At 49.4% G+C, this 15615-nt stretch overlaps 1 protein-coding gene across 1 annotated transcript in view; it reads right to left on the bottom strand.

Moving 5' to 3' along the window:
* Nucleotides 1-1141: 1141 nt before the first annotated feature.
* The window catches only part of mpp4b (MAGUK p55 scaffold protein 4b), a 37817-nt gene continuing 23343 nt past the window's right edge, over nt 1142-15615 (bottom strand). The window contains exons 6-21 of the mRNA XM_072448351.1: nt 11246-11327; nt 9782-9867; nt 9259-9330; nt 8989-9185; nt 8856-8914; nt 7420-7437; nt 7207-7248; nt 7109-7129; nt 7000-7014; nt 6878-6916; nt 4693-4869; nt 3067-3147; nt 2898-2991; nt 2720-2828; nt 2508-2642; nt 1142-1353 (exon numbers count right to left, since the gene is read on the bottom strand). Coding sequence (XP_072304452.1) covers nt 1162-1353; nt 2508-2642; nt 2720-2828; nt 2898-2991; nt 3067-3147; nt 4693-4869; nt 6878-6916; nt 7000-7014; nt 7109-7129; nt 7207-7248; nt 7420-7437; nt 8856-8914; nt 8989-9185; nt 9259-9330; nt 9782-9867; nt 11246-11327 — 1419 coding nt within the window. The 3' untranslated portion in view covers nt 1142-1161. The remainder of the gene's footprint in view (nt 1354-2507; nt 2643-2719; nt 2829-2897; nt 2992-3066; nt 3148-4692; nt 4870-6877; nt 6917-6999; nt 7015-7108; nt 7130-7206; nt 7249-7419; nt 7438-8855; nt 8915-8988; nt 9186-9258; nt 9331-9781; nt 9868-11245; nt 11328-15615) is intronic.

The following is a 15615-nucleotide window of genomic DNA, read 5'->3' as shown; positions in this document are numbered from 1 at the left end:
CATATCTTGTCACCAGATATGATTTATATATTCATGATAGATCACACATTGGGGAAAACCTTACAGCTCTTCTCTTGTTCGAAAACATTTACCGACAGGACGAGTCTAGTTACACAGAGTATCACTTATAACTGTACTATGTGTCCAAAGTTCTTTTCTATGTAATCATAGGGGAATACACACTGGGGAGAAACCTTACAGCTGTTCAACCTGCTCTGAGTCCACATGAGAACGAGCTTACAGCTGTTCTGTTTGTAAATAAGACGGCTCAGACGAGACCTTACAGCTGTTTGGTCTGTGAGAAAGCGTTAAACTCATCTTAATGTACATGAAAACAACTGTGAACAAACAGGAACAATAAGACTATCATACCTTTTAGTCATGTTCCATATATATATGTATACATATATATATATATATATATACAGTATACAGTATATATATATATATACACACATATATATATATATATATATATATATATATACATGTATGTGTGTATATATATATATATATATATATATATATATATACACATACATACATACATACATACATACATGTATATATATATATATATATATATATATATATATATATATATATATATATATATACATGTATGTGTGTATATATATATATATATATATATATATATATACATACATACATGCATGCATGTATGTATGTATGTATGTATGTATGTATGTATGTATATATATACATACATATATATGCATACACATACATATATAAATAATAATCCGGGGCCCAGATTCTGCTGGTGGTTTGACCTTAATTAACAGTAAAATGGATGAATTAAGAAATCCAATTGTTGAACGTCTCATCGGCTCATTTCACATAAATTCTTAGATGAAATCAGGGAGACTTGAATATTATGAGCTGCAGAGGCCGCAGTGAGGCGTGGGAGTTGTAGTCCAGAGGGCCCTTTTCCCAAGATGCAATTCCAATGCTAAGGCCCCATAGGCTCCTGAGGGCCAGGGCCGTACAGAGCTCACAGTAATGTGTTCAGACTCAAAGTGTGAATACACTCAACCCTGAATCGTTGAATAAACTAAAAAACAACATAAGTCTGTCAGTCTTTTTTCTTTATTTATGTCATTATATCATTATCATTTTACAGTCAAACAGAAGAAAGGTTTAAGTGTTTTGCTGCGGGCGGATCCAGCAGGCGGGGACCCACTGGGGCTGCTCCTGTGCCCGGGTGGCAGCCGACCACACCCGGGCACAGGACTCCTGCAGGTCCTCGTTGACGACCACGTCATCAAAAAACTGAGAGAAATGTAACTCCATCTTCTGCGCCACGTCCTCCAGCTCCGTGAAGTCGTCCTCCTGTGGAAAAACAGCTTCTGGGTCACGGGAAAACGCCCCGAGGTCACGTGGCATCTTCTATTGTCACTGTATTAACTTCATAGTATTATCTACTTAATTTAGCATTTAAGGTTTTATAGCATTTATTCAAAGGTTTTATAGCATTTATTCAAAGGTTTTATAGTATTTATTCAAAGGTTTTATAGTATTTATTCAAAGGTTTTATAGCATTTATTCAAAGGTTTTATAGCATTTATTCAAAGGTTTTATAGTATTTATTCAAAAGGTTTTATAGTATTTATTCAAAGGTTTTATAGCATTTATTCAAAGGTTTTATAGTATTTATTCAAAGGTTTTATAGCATTTATTCAAAGGTTTTATAGTATTTATTCAAAGGTTTTATAGCATTTATTCAAAGGTTTTATAGTATTTATTCAAAAGGTTTTATAGTATTTATTCAAAGGTTTTATAGTATTTATTCAAAAGGTTTTATAGCATTTATTCAAAGGTTTTATAGCATTTATTCAAAGGTTTTATAGCATTTATTCAAAGGTTTTATAGCATTTATTCAAAGGTTTTATAGCATTTATTCAAAGGTTTTATAGCATTTATTCAAAGGTTTTATAGCATTTATTCAAAGGTTTTATAGCATTTATTCAAAGGTTTTATAGCATTTATTCAAAGGTTTTATAGTATTTATTCAAAAGGTTTTATAGCATTTATTCAAAGGTTTTATAGTATTTATTCAAAAGGTTTTATAGCATTTATTCAAAGGTTTTATAGTATTTATTCAAAGGTTTTATAGTATTTATTCAAAGGTTTTATAGTATTTATTCAAAGGTTTTTTAGTATTTATTAAAAGGTTTTATAGTATTTATTCAAAGGTTTTATAGTATTTATTCAAAGGTTTTATAGTATTTATTAAAAGGTTTTATAGTATTTATTCAAAGGTTTTATAGTATTTATTCAAAGGTTTTATAGTATTTATTCAAAGGTACACAATGTCATTTTTCCAGTGTGCACACTTCGAGGTACTGAACTATAGCAAGCAGATCATTATTTTACATTTTGTTCATTGTTAATCTCAATATCAGTAGAAACGTGTTAAAAGCTCATTAAAGGTGATTCAGCATAACACGTCCCCTTTAATGATGATTAGGTGTGCGCTAAAGTACCTTGAATGGGCGTGTGGCGTAGTAGTTGGTGAGGATCTGTGCGCTGTGCCTGGTGTGTCGCAGGCGCTCTGCAGAGGGGGGCTTGATGTAGACCACAAAGGCCCTCAGCTCGGGGGTCCGCACTGCCTGGAGAGCCTAAAGACCAGGGGGCACTTATGTTATGTCATGTAGTGTTCTGTATCTACCGTTTCCGACAGAAAACACTCTCTCACGTTGGGTTCGATGTCGATGACGCAGATCTTGCCGCTGTTTAAAACCTCCCTCACCGACTCGCCGCTGGTGCCGTAATAGACCCCTTTGTACTCCCCGTGCTCCAGGAACCTGTGGAGACGAGGAAGTGAAGCGATGGTACAGGACTGGGGGCCCCGCTTCAATGGTTCAATCACTCACTTGTTATTATGGATCATATTCTCAAAGATTTCACGACTGACAAAGTGATACTCGCGGCCCGACTCCTCGTGATCCCGCGGCGACCGACTCGTGTCTGGGAAGAAAAGAAAAGAGTCAGAGTTAATTGAAATGTAAATGACAAATACTTGAGTAAATGAATCAAACGTACGGGCAATTGCGCCATGGAAACGTTGTGGATTCTTGTCTATCAAGCGCCGCCGCAATTCATTCACGCCGACGCCAGCGGCCCCTGGGGGACACAGACGGGTTCAACTGAGGCGGACGCGGCCAACCACGGGCAACGCACCAGAAAGCATCACAGCCAGAGACAAGTCTAAAGACGTCTCCTCGTCCGTCTTCTCCTTCCCATTTGTCCAACACACTCCAGATTATCAATACAATTATAAACTTTAGATGTCATTCCCCGTAAAGAAAAGGGTCATAATGGCCATTGCTTTGTTTGAGTTCTTGATTTAATTTGTACAATAAAGTAAAGACTCGATCAGCTCTAAAGAGATCATGATTTGTTTCGGGCGCTGCCCTCCATACAATTGATTTCATTTATAAACACTAGTTTTGTTTCAATGACAAAATTGCCAATCCAGAACTGAACCAGAATTCAACTAGGACTAGAATAGTAAGAACCAGGTCTAAACCAGGTCTAAACCAGGTCTAAACCAGGTCTAAACCAGGTCTACACCAGGTCTAAACCAGGACTAAACCAGGTCTAAACCAGGACCAAACCAGGTCTAAACCAGGTCTAAACCAGGTCTAAACCAGGTCTAAACCAGGTCTAAACCAGGACTAAACCAGGTCTAAACCAGGTCTACACCAGGTCTACACCAGGTCTAAACCAGGACCAAACCAGGTCTACACCAGGTCTAAACCAGGTCTAAACCAGGTCTAAACCAGGACTAAACCAGGTCTAAACCAGGACTAAACCAGGTCTAAACCAGGACCAAACCAGGTCTACACCAGGTCTAAACCAGGTCTAAACCAGGACTAAACCAGGTCTAAACCAGGTCTACACCAGGTCTAAACCAGGACTAAACCAGGTCTAAACCAGGACCAAACCAGGTCTAAACCAGGTCTAAACCAGGTCTAAACCAGGTCTAAACCAGGTCTAAACCAGGACTAAACCAGGTCTAAACCAGGTCTACACCAGGTCTACACCAGGTCTAAACCAGGACCAAACCAGGTCTACACCAGGTCTAAACCAGGTCTAAACCAGGTCTAAACCAGGACTAAACCAGGTCTAAACCAGGACTAAACCAGGTCTAAACCAGGACCAAACCAGGTCTACACCAGGTCTAAACCAGGTCTAAACCAGGTCTACACCAGGTCTACACCAGGTCTACACCAGGTCTAAACCAGGACCAAACCAGGTCTACACCAGGTCTAAACCAGGTCTAAACCAGGTCTAAACCAGGTCTAAACCAGGACTAAACCAGGTCTAAACCAGGACTAAACCAGGTCTAAACCAGGACCAAACCAGGTCTACACCAGGTCTAAACCAGGTCTAAACCAGGTCTACACCAGGTCTAAACCAGGTCTAAACCAGGTCTAAACCAGGTCTAAACCAGGACTAAACCAGGTCTAAACCAGGTCTAAACCAGGTCTAAACCAGGACCAAACCAGGACCAAACCAGAACAAGGACAAACTAAGACTAAACAAAGTAATCAAGATAAATATATATTATTATTCCGCTCTGAGCTGTAACTCTGATGAACAGAGGACACAGGACCTGGGCACGAGCGCAGACGCTCAGAACACTAAAGCAGATGTGATCTTTACCCAGCAGTGCCACCAGCCGCAGAGGGTCCTGAGGGCCGCGCTGGTACCGGACCACTTCTTCATACGGACTGCAGAGGGCGCTGTAGCAGCAGCTGCTGAGACAATGAACTTGACAAGAGGGATTCACGGAACTGTGGAAACGTCTGCGACAGAGACGCAAACTCCGCCTGAAACCAGCTGAGAAACCACACAGCACATGTCAGAATGAGTACAGGACACGCCCACAACGACAGGACACGCCCACAACGACAGGACACGCCCACACCCACAGGACACGCCCACAACGACAGGACACGCCCACAACGACAGGACACGCCCACAACGACAGGACACGCCCACAACGACAGGACACGCCCACACCCACAGGACACGCCCACAACGACAGGACACGCCCACAACGACAGGACACGCCCACAACGACAGGACACGCCCACAACGACAGGACACGCCCACAACCACAGGACACGCCCACAACCACAGGACACGCCCACACCCACAGGACACGCCCACAACGACAGGACACGCCCACACCCACAGGACACGCCCACAACGACAGGACACGCCCACAACGACAGGACACGCCCACAACGACAGGACACGCCCACACCCACAGGACACGCCCACAACGACAGGACACGCCCACAACGACAGGACACGCCCACAACGACAGGACACGCCCACAACGACAGGACACGCCCACACCCACAGGACACGCCCACAACGACAGGACACGCCCACAACCACAGGACACGCCCACACCCACAGGACACGCCCACAACCACAGGACACGCCCACAACGACAGGACACGCCCACAACCACAGGACACGCCCACAACGACAGGACACGCCCACAACGACAGGACACGCCCACAACCACAGGACACGCCCACACCCACAGGACACGCCCACAACGACAGGACACGCCCACAACGACAGGACACGCCCACAACCACAGGACACGCCCACAACGACAGGACACGCCCACAACGACAGGACACGCCCACACCCACAGGACACGCCCACAACGACAGGACACGCCCACAACCACAGGACACGCCCACACCCACAGGACACGCCCACAACGACAGGACACGCCCACACCCACAGGACACGCCCACAACGACAGGACACGCCCACAACGACAGGACACGCCCACACCCACAGGACACGCCCACGACAGGACACGCCCACACCCACAGGACACGCCCACACCCACAGGGCACGCCCAAACCACAGGACACGCCCACAACGACAGGACACGCCCACACCCACAGGACACGCCCACACCCACAGGACACGCCCACAACGACAGGACACGCCCACAACGACAGGACACGCCCACAACGACAGGACACGCCCACAACGACAGGACACGCCCACAACGACAGGACACGCCCACAACGACAGGACACCCCCACACCCACAGGACACGCCCACACCCACAGGACACGCCCACAACCACAGGACACGCCCACACCCACAGGACACGCCCACAACGACAGGACACGCCCACAACGACAGGACACGCCCACACCCACAGGACACGCCCACAACCACAGGACACGCCCACAACCACAGGACACGCCCACAACCACAGGACACCCCCACAACGACAGGACACGCCCACACCCACAGGACACGCCCACAACGACAGGACACGCCCACACCCACAGGACACGCCCACAACGACAGGACACGCCCACAACGACAGGACACCCCCACAACGACAGGACACGCCCACACCCACAGGACACGCCCACACCCACAGGATACGCCCACAACGACAGGACACGCCCACACCCACAGGACACGCCCACAACGACAGGACACGCCGACACACCCACAACGACAGGACACGCCCACAAAGACAGGACACGCCCACACCCACAGGACACGCCCAGACCCATAGGACACGTCCAGATCCACAGGACACGCCCACACCCACAGGACACGCCCACACCCACAGGAAAAAGTGCCATTCCAACAGAAGTGCCATTCATGTGGGAAAAGAGGGAAAAGTGGGCGGGGCGGAATAAGATCAATAATGAGACATGTTCCTTCCATGCCCACGCCCACATTCAAAAGACACGCCCACATTCAAAAGACACGCCCACACGCACAAGACACGCCCACACAGTGAGGATATGCTCGCAGTGGTCAGCTGAGTTTAGACACAGATACTTACACAGATACATCTGGTCTTTACTGGTGCTGAAGTCGTCCTCTAAAACATAACATGAATTCAAACACCAGATAGTCATGTTATTCGGTAACCATAACCATGCTTTTCCTCCCCAACCATCTTACCTTCCTTCAGCTCTTCTATATCCAGTCAGAAAGCAAGAAGAACCAAGAAAAGGAAAAAACATATGTTATTGTTCCACATAAAGAGCTGTGCAGATTATGATCCACCCACCGGACTCAAACGTCTCCTCATCTGGAACAGAAACACATTAGAAACATGTCAAAATCACACACTGCACAGCGACTGGACTGAGGTCACACCACACTCACCTGCTTCCACACATTTGTCATCAATGGCCATCAGGTCCTCCTCTGTAGAAGACATGCACAGACAACACTGTTTAGGTGGAATAAACTTTGTGTAATTCTTGGGGAAAAAATATAGTGTGATAATGAAGTTTAATACACATTTGATTACTTTATTTCTGAATATTTTGAGGAAAATACTGACTCCTGCCCCCATTTGACGACTTGGCTACTTACCCTCCTCCACAGCACTCACTAACGAAAGCATGAAGACAGAAAATAGATATAATGAGAGGTTATGTGATAATATGAAGAATAATTCTAACCAGGAAGATGGTACCAGCTTGTTTCTTTGACCCAATCCCAGCCTACATGGAGCTCAACAGTGACCGCCAAACTTAAGGTTCCGGAATTCAATTAATCAATTAATTTGAGCTTTTAAACACTTTATATTCAATTGCATACGTGCTTTGTGGATCTGGAGAAGGCTTTCGCCCATGTCCCTCCGGGTGTCCTTTGGGGGGTGATTTCTAGGCGCAGTCAGGGGTCAGAGGGTGTGGTCAGGGGTCAGAGGGTGTGGTCAGGGGTCAGAGGGTGTGGTCAGGGGTCAGAGGGTGTGGTCAGGGGTCAGAGGGTGTCCGGTTTGGGGACCACAGGATCTCATCTCTGCTGTTTGCAGATGTTGTCCTGATGGCTCTATCAAACCTGGACCTGCAGCTGCACTGGGACGGTTTGAGCCGAGTGTGAAGCGTCTGGGATCAGAATCAGCTCCAAATCTGAGGCCATGGTTCTCAACCGGAAAAAGGTGTCTGGCCCTCTTCAGGTGGGTGGGGGGTCCTTGTCCCAAGTGGAGGAGTTCAAGTATCTCGGGGTCTTGTTCACGAGTGAGTGAAGGATGGAGCGTGTGATTGACAGTTGCATCGACTGTTGTGGTGAAGAAGGAGCTGAATCACGAGTTTCCAGCATGAACCCCTTTCTATGTTATCCCTTAATCCGTTTCCTGTTTCCCTGTTTCTGTTGTTCTTGTGTTAATTTGACCAGAGAATTTCAAAACATTCGAAAATGATCGATGGCAAAATCAATACGATCAATCCAACGGCATCAGAAGTTGTTATAACGGCACATTGAACCCAATCAAACCATCAACCATTTGAACACAAATTAGACACTGGAATTGATTGGAATCGTCACATTCAACCTATATTGGACATGTGGAACTCGAGAGGCACTGGAGGAACAATGAATAAGAGGTTCCGTAAATTATTAAAGAATTTAGGGTTGACTGACATCTGGAGGCTTGTGTCTTGATTGTCTGCTTTGATTTTTCTCTGGTCCTGTTCTCTTGGTTTCTTTGTGTTTTTATTTTCAATCCTATTGTAAAACGTCAAAAGAAAAAAGAAAAGAGAAGGAGCTGAGTCAAAACACAAAGCTCTCAATCTACTAGTCAATCTACCGTCCTACCCTCGCCTACGGTCAAGAGCTCTGGGTAATGACCGAACGGAAAAGAACGGAAAAGTGTCTCTGTGTGGTCAAATGTATACTTTTACTTGAGTATTTGTTCCCACTTTTATTAACGTAACAAAACCACTTCTTCCACCAGTGCAAAAGTTAATTCAATCAAACTCAACACACTTAATGAGTTTCCTGGTTGAGCAGAGCAGACCATGACTCACATGTGTGGATGCAGGCGTGTGGCTGATAAGGCTGAGACCACCAGAACTCCCTCTGCTTCCTGTTGAGGGACAGTTAGATGAACAAAACACTCTCTGACTAACGTGAACACACAGGTCTTTCCTTTTCCCTGACCGTTTGAGCAGAGCCGTGGAGGGCACCAGGCCAGCGCAGGAGCTGGAGCTGGGCAGCTTCTTGGCTTGCCACCACAGCGCGTCCGTCTGGTCCACGATCTCCAGGACGTCCCCTCGTGTGAAGCTCACCCCAGCATCGGGACACGGGATGGCGGGGTCTACCTGGGGGTTATAGTCCGCCAGAGCACGCACGTACATCTGTGGTACGGGAGAAGATGGGGGGTAACGCAGTTTGGACAAAGTGAAGAGGATCTCGCGGCGAGGGTCTCACCGTGGTGTGGCTGTGCACTGCTCGCTCGGTGATGGGTACGACCTTGAACATGATGGTGCCTTGAGAGCAAGCCTGCTGAGAGGAGTTACACAATAGAAGGGTTCAAACATTCTACGTTCTTTATCAAATGACTTCAAACTTGAATTTAAATATATCCACTGTATATTGGAAACTAATGCCCCAAAAAGCCTTAAAGGACCTTTATGTGACGTCTCATTTAAGGCCATAAATCATCTCCAGACCTTTTCTAAGCTTTTCTGCCATCAAATCAGCAATAGCATTAGCAAGCTAGCTTTTGTTTATTTCCCCTGTGTAATTCCCTCTACAGCCAGAAGATGGAGCTCTAACTCCGTTCCTGACGCGAGTGGAAATGCCTGACTGATACGAACAGGCCAAAGCAGAGGAACTCAGGAGCACCTTTAAAGGCCATGAACAAAACAAATGATGTATAATATTATAATATTTGTCTTTTAATTGAAACAATTAAGGAAAATAAAAAGATGAAAAGTAAAGTAAATCATACCACCACTTGGATGACCTGCTCAGGTTCCATCCCGTCCACCACAAAGCCATTGACCTCCATGATCCTGTCCCCTGCATGCAGCAGACCTGCACCACACAGTAACAGAGTGCAGGGGGAGTCGCTCAGTGCAGGGGGAGTCGCTCAGTGCAGGGGGAGTCGCTCAGTGCAGGGGGAGTCGCTCAGTGCAGGGGGAGTCGCACAGTGCAGGGGGAGTCGCACAGTGCAGGGGGAGTCGCACAGTGTAGGGGGAGTCGCTCAGTGCAGGGGGAGTCGCACAGTGCAGGGGGAGTCGCACAGTGTAGGGGGAGTCGCTCAGTGCAGGGGGAGTCGCACAGTGTAGGGGGAGTCGCTCAGTGTAGGGGGAGTCGCACAGTGCAGGGGGAGTCGCTCAGTGCAGGGGGAGTCGCACAGTGTAGGGGGAGTCGCACAGTGCAGGGGGAGTCGCTCAGTGCAGGGGGAGTCGCACAGTGTAGGGGGAGTCGCACAGTGTAGGGGGAGTCGCACAGTGTAGGGGGAGTCGCACAGTGTAGGGGGAGTCGCACAGTGTAGGGGGAGTCGCACAGTGCAGGGGGAGTCGCTCAGTGCAGGGGGAGTCGCACAGTGTAGGGGGAGTCGCACAGTGCAGGGGGAGTCGCTCAGTGCAGGGGGAGTCGCACAGTGCAGGGGGAGTCGCTCAGTGCAGGGGGAGTCGCACAGTGCAGGGGGAGTCGCTCAGTGCAGGGGGAGTCGCACAGTGCAGGGGGAGTCGCACAGTGCAGGGGGAGTCGCTCAGTGCAGGGGGAGTCGCACAGTGCAGGGGGAGTCGCACAGTGCAGGGGGAGTCGCACAGTGCAGGGGGAGTCGCTCAGTGTAGGGGGAGTTCGCACAGTGTAGGGGGAGTTCGCACAGTGTAGGGGGAGTTCGCACAGTGTAGGGGGAGTTCGCACAGTGTAGGGGGAGTCGCACAGTGTAGGGGGAGTCGCACAGTGTAGGGGGAGTTCGCACAGTGTAGGGGGAGTTCGCACAGTGTAGGGGGAGTCGCTCAGTGCAGGGGGAGTCGCTCAGTGCAGGGGGAGTCGCTCAGTGCAGGGGGAGTCGCTCAGTGCAGGGGGAGTCGCACAGTGCAGGGGGAGTCGCACAGTGCAGGGGGAGTCGCTCAGTGCAGGGGGAGTCGCACAGTGCAGGGGGAGTCGCTCAGTGCAGGGGGAGTCGCTCAGTGCAGGGGGAGTCGCACAGTGCAGGGGGAGTCGCTCAGTGCAGGGGGAGTCGCACAGTGCAGGGGGAGTCGCTCAGTGCAGGGGGAGTCGCACAGTGCAGGGGGAGTCGCTCAGTGCAGGGGGAGTCGCTCAGTGCAGGGGGAGTCGCACAGTGCAGGGGGAGTCGCACAGTGTAGGGGGAGTCGCTCAGTGTAGGGGGAGTTCGCACAGTGTAGGGGGAGTTCGCACAGTGTAGGGGGAGTCATCACATTATACAGTGTGTACTCACCACTGCGGTCAGCCAGGCCTCCGTGAATCACTCGAGCCACAAAAATCTCTCCTGTCATTTCATTCCGTTTGATCGTTGCACCCTAAAATGAGAACAACCCATTCATGTCTTGTGTCTAAATGACAGAAAAACTACAGACGGACTGAACAAACAGAAGGACGTCAGGCTCCAACTCAACCAGACGAGACGGGAGACAAAAGGAAAGAAGGCGACTTGAAGTAAAGCAGACTAACTCATGTTTCTGTGCTGTCCAGAGCAGACTCTGAGCCACTGGACTCAGCGATCCGAAGACACTGACAATGATGGCAATTTGATACACAGGTGGACCTTTCCTCTCTGGCCATCAGCCCCTGTAGATGGTCCAGCTTCTGTGAGAGGAGGACCAGGGCCCCGGAGCCGTCCTGCACGCTCCGGCTCATGTGTTCAGTGGCAGTGGTCATCGTGTCCACCAACACTTTCAAATCCTGAGCGCTGCCCTCCATCGACGCGACCGCCCGCTCTATACTCGCCTTCAGCTGGTCCAGACTCACGTGGAGCTTTAGAGCGGGCGTACGTGGGGCTGGGAGGGGCCGTGTGGGTGTGAGGGACCTGGGGCCGGGGGCAGCAGGGTGCATCGGAACAGGGCTGGGGCAGGTTCCAGTGGTTTGAACTTCTGGAGATGTGGCTTCTGTCCAGTCGCTCACTAATATCGTCTTCAAGAAGAAACACATTTACATTAAAGGAGACAAATCATGCTTTTTTCAGGCACTTTTGAACTATAACATGAGAAGATCCTCAATTTACAGTTTGTACTTGGTAAATCTCAATGTTGATCCAAAACAGCTTAGTACTAGAAACAGGTCCATTGACTCCATGTTTAAAACTGCAGAACTGATAAGCCCCGCCTCCTCATAGTGTCACTGACATATGCAGTCGATCGTCATTAACACGTTTTATTCATAATCATTATCATGAGTTTCTTTGTCTGGGACAGTTCCTACAGAGTGTGCTCATGGGCTCATTCCCATCTTTAGTCCCACATTCACTCTCACAAACAAGCCCCTTGTAGAGGCTCCTCCCTCTGTAGAGGCTCCTCCCTCTGTAGAGGCTGTAGAGGCTCCTCCCCCTGTAGAGGCTGTAGAGGCTCCTCCCCCTGTAGAGGCTCCTCCCTCTGTAGAGGCTCCTCCCTCTGTAGAGGCTCCTCCCTCTGTAGAGGCTCCTCCCCCTGTAGAGGCTGTAGAGGCTCCTCCCCCTGTAGAGGCTGTAGAGGCTCCTCCCCCTGTAGAGGCTCCTCCCCCTGTAGAGGCTGTAGAGGCTCCTCCCCCTGTAGAGGCTCCTCCCTCTGTAGAGGCTCCTCCCCCTGTAGAGGCTCCTCCCTCTGTAGAGGCTGTAGAGGCTCCTCCCCCTGTAGAGGCGCCTCCTGTAGAGGCTCCTCCCCCTGTAGAGGCTCCTCCCCCTGTAGAGGCTCCTCCCCCTGTAGAGGTTCCTCCCCCTGTAGAGGCTCCTCCCCCTGTAGAGGTTCCCCCTGTAGAGGCTCCTCCCCCTGTAGAGGCTCCTCCCCCTGTAGAGGTTCCTCCCCCTGTAGAGGCTCCTCCTGTAGAGGCTCCTCCTGTAGAGGCTCCTCCTGTAGAGGCTCCTCCCCCTGTAGAGGCTCCTCCCCCTGTAGAGGTTCCTCCCCCTGTAGAGGCTCCTCCCCCTGTAGAGGTTCCTCCCCCTGTAGAGGCTCCTCCCCCTGTAGAGGCTCCTCCCCCTGTAGAGGCTCCTCCCCCTGTAGAGGCTCCTCCCCCTGTAGAGGCTCCTCCCCCTGTAGAGGCTCCTCCCCCTGTAGAGGCTCCTCCCCTGTAGAGGTTCCTCCCCCTGTAGAGGCTCCTCCCCCTGTAGAGGTTCCTCCCCCTGTAGAGGCTCCTCCCCCTGTAGAGGCTCCTCCCCCTGTAGAGGTTCCTCCCCCTGTAGAGGCTCCTCCCCCTGTAGAGGCTCCCCCTGTAGAGGCTCCTCCCCCTGTAGAGGCTCCTCCCCTGTAGAGGCTCCTCCCCCTGTAGAGGCTCCTCCCCCTGTAGAGGCTCCTCCCCCTGTGTCAGACTGAGAGAAGGACTCGCTGCTCAAAGCAAAACTGACACAAAGACACGGCACCAACAGGAAGAGTCACAGCACAGAGACTACCAAACATTATCATTATCAAACATTATTATATACATTATTATATACATTATCTAAAACCAATGTGACCCATGCACCACACGGATGTCAATGAGGTCAAATGCAGAGGACAAATTACCCAACGGGGACAATAAAGTGTACCTTAACTGTAACTTCAGTTAGACCTTTGTAGACCCTCTACATTCTAAAGTCCAGACTGAAGGCAAAAGTGAAACATGATGTGATTTCAATGGAGATCACAAAATATTAAAAAAATCAAGGGAGACCTGACAAATAAAATCCCTCAGAAACATTTGAGTGACATTTAATATTGTATTTTATGTTACTTGTATATAAGATCATGACGTAAAAAAATTGCCTTTTTGATGAAAAGGCAATTTCCTGATGTTTAGGTTTTATTAACACATTCTTTCAATAATAATATATAGTTATAGTTTTTTCCTCACCCTCTGTGGGTGGTCTCTTTGTTTCTCCCCCTTCAAGCTCGGGTCCTCTACCAGAGGCCCCTGGGAGCTTGAGGGTTCTTCAGTATCTTTGCTGTTCCTGCACTTTTCTGGACCGAGATTGCTGATGTTTTTCCTGGATCTGCTCAAGTCATTCCTCCAGTTTGGGGGTCACTGCCCCGAGTGCTCCGGTCACTTCGGGCACCACCGATACCTTCAGGCTCCAGACCTTCTCCAGCTCCTCTCTGAGGCCTTGGGATTTCTCTAGTTTCTCATGTTCCTTTTTCCGGATGTTTCCATCCCATCGTACTGCAATGTCCACCACCACGGCCCCTCTGACCCTTGAGACACCACTATGTCTCACTATTACCATTCTGTCTGTCTGTATCTGGAAGTCCCAGAGGACCTTGGCTCGGTCGGTCTCCACCATCTTTGGAGCTGTTTCCCACCTTGTCCTTGGGGTCTCCAGCCCGTATTCTGCACAGATGTTCCTGGACACTATACCAGCTCCTGGTGATGGCGCTCCATGTGTGCTGTTCTTGCAGCATCTTACACCTGCAGTTATGTGTGGGATGGTCTCAGGGGCCCCTTTGCACAGCCTACACCTTGGGTCTTGTCTGGTGTGGTAGATCCGGGCCTCTATTGATCTGGTGTTCAGGTCCTGCTCCTGTCCGGCATCTGTCCTTCGGACCGGCTCTTTCTGACCATTGGAAGGATTTTGTGATATCAGCCATCTTATGGATCTTAGATGTTTCGTCCTGAATAGTGGCTCTCACGCTCACTAGTCCTCGGCCTCCTTCCTTAAGGCTAGTGTCCAGTCTCAGGGTGCTGGATATGGGATGGAACCCTCCATGCTCAGGAGCTTTCATGTCTTAACGTCCGTGGTCTGTATCTCCTCCTTTGGCCTCCTGATTATTCCTGCAGGGTCTGATCACTGGCAGGGCGTGGCAGGGTCTGATCACTGGCAGGGCGTGGCAGGGTCTGATCACTGGCAGGGCGTGGCAGGGTCTGATCACTGGCAGGGCGTGGCAGGGTCTGATCACTGGCAGGGCGTGGCAGGGTCTGATCACTGGCAGGGCGTGGCAGGGTCTGATCACTGGCAGGGCGTGGCAGGGTCTGATCACTGGCAGGGCGTGGCAGGGTCTGATCACTGGCAGGGCGTGGCAGGGTCTGATCACTGGCAGGGCGTAGCTGTTTATTGCCCGGGATTTGTTCTTACCATTGAGCTGCTTCTGAGGACTTTCCTCACTCGTTGTAGTATTTGGCCGTAGCCGCTTTCCGTGCTTCCTCTTCGTTGCCCTTTGCCTGCGGGATTCCCAGGTACTTGTAACTGTCCTCAATGTCTGCTATCGTTACATCTGGGAGTAAGACCCCTCTGTGTGGACCACCTCCCCCTCTGTGTGGACCACCTCCCCCTCTGTGTGGACCACCTCCCCCTCTGTGTGGACCACCTCCCCCTCTGTGTGGACCCATAGTAGAAAAAGCTTCAGTTGTAGTCATCTGGACTCAGTTAGAAACTGAGTCCAGATGACTACAACTGAAGCTTTTTCTAATATTTAAGAAAAGAAAAGAGTCAGTTTTTTATTACAAAAACAAACAGACATTTCTATCCTAGAAACTCAAAATAGACGTGTTTTTTGTTAGATTTAAATCATCATCATATTTAGATCAGATGAAGTTAATCATGAGTTCTTAAAGGCTCCAAGAGTAAGACCAGAGCAGTAAGACCAGAGCAGTAAGACCAGAGCAGTAAGACGAGAGCAGTAAGACCAGAGCAGTAAGACCAGAGCA

This window comes from Eucyclogobius newberryi, unplaced genomic scaffold (genome assembly GCF_026437365.1).
Source record: "Eucyclogobius newberryi isolate DKJ021-1_F unplaced genomic scaffold, fEucNew1.0.hap1 SCAF_1, whole genome shotgun sequence".
In the NCBI taxonomy this organism is placed as follows: Eukaryota; Metazoa; Chordata; class Actinopteri; order Gobiiformes; family Gobiidae; genus Eucyclogobius; species Eucyclogobius newberryi.
This window is presented reverse-complemented; position numbering and strand designations above follow the sequence as displayed.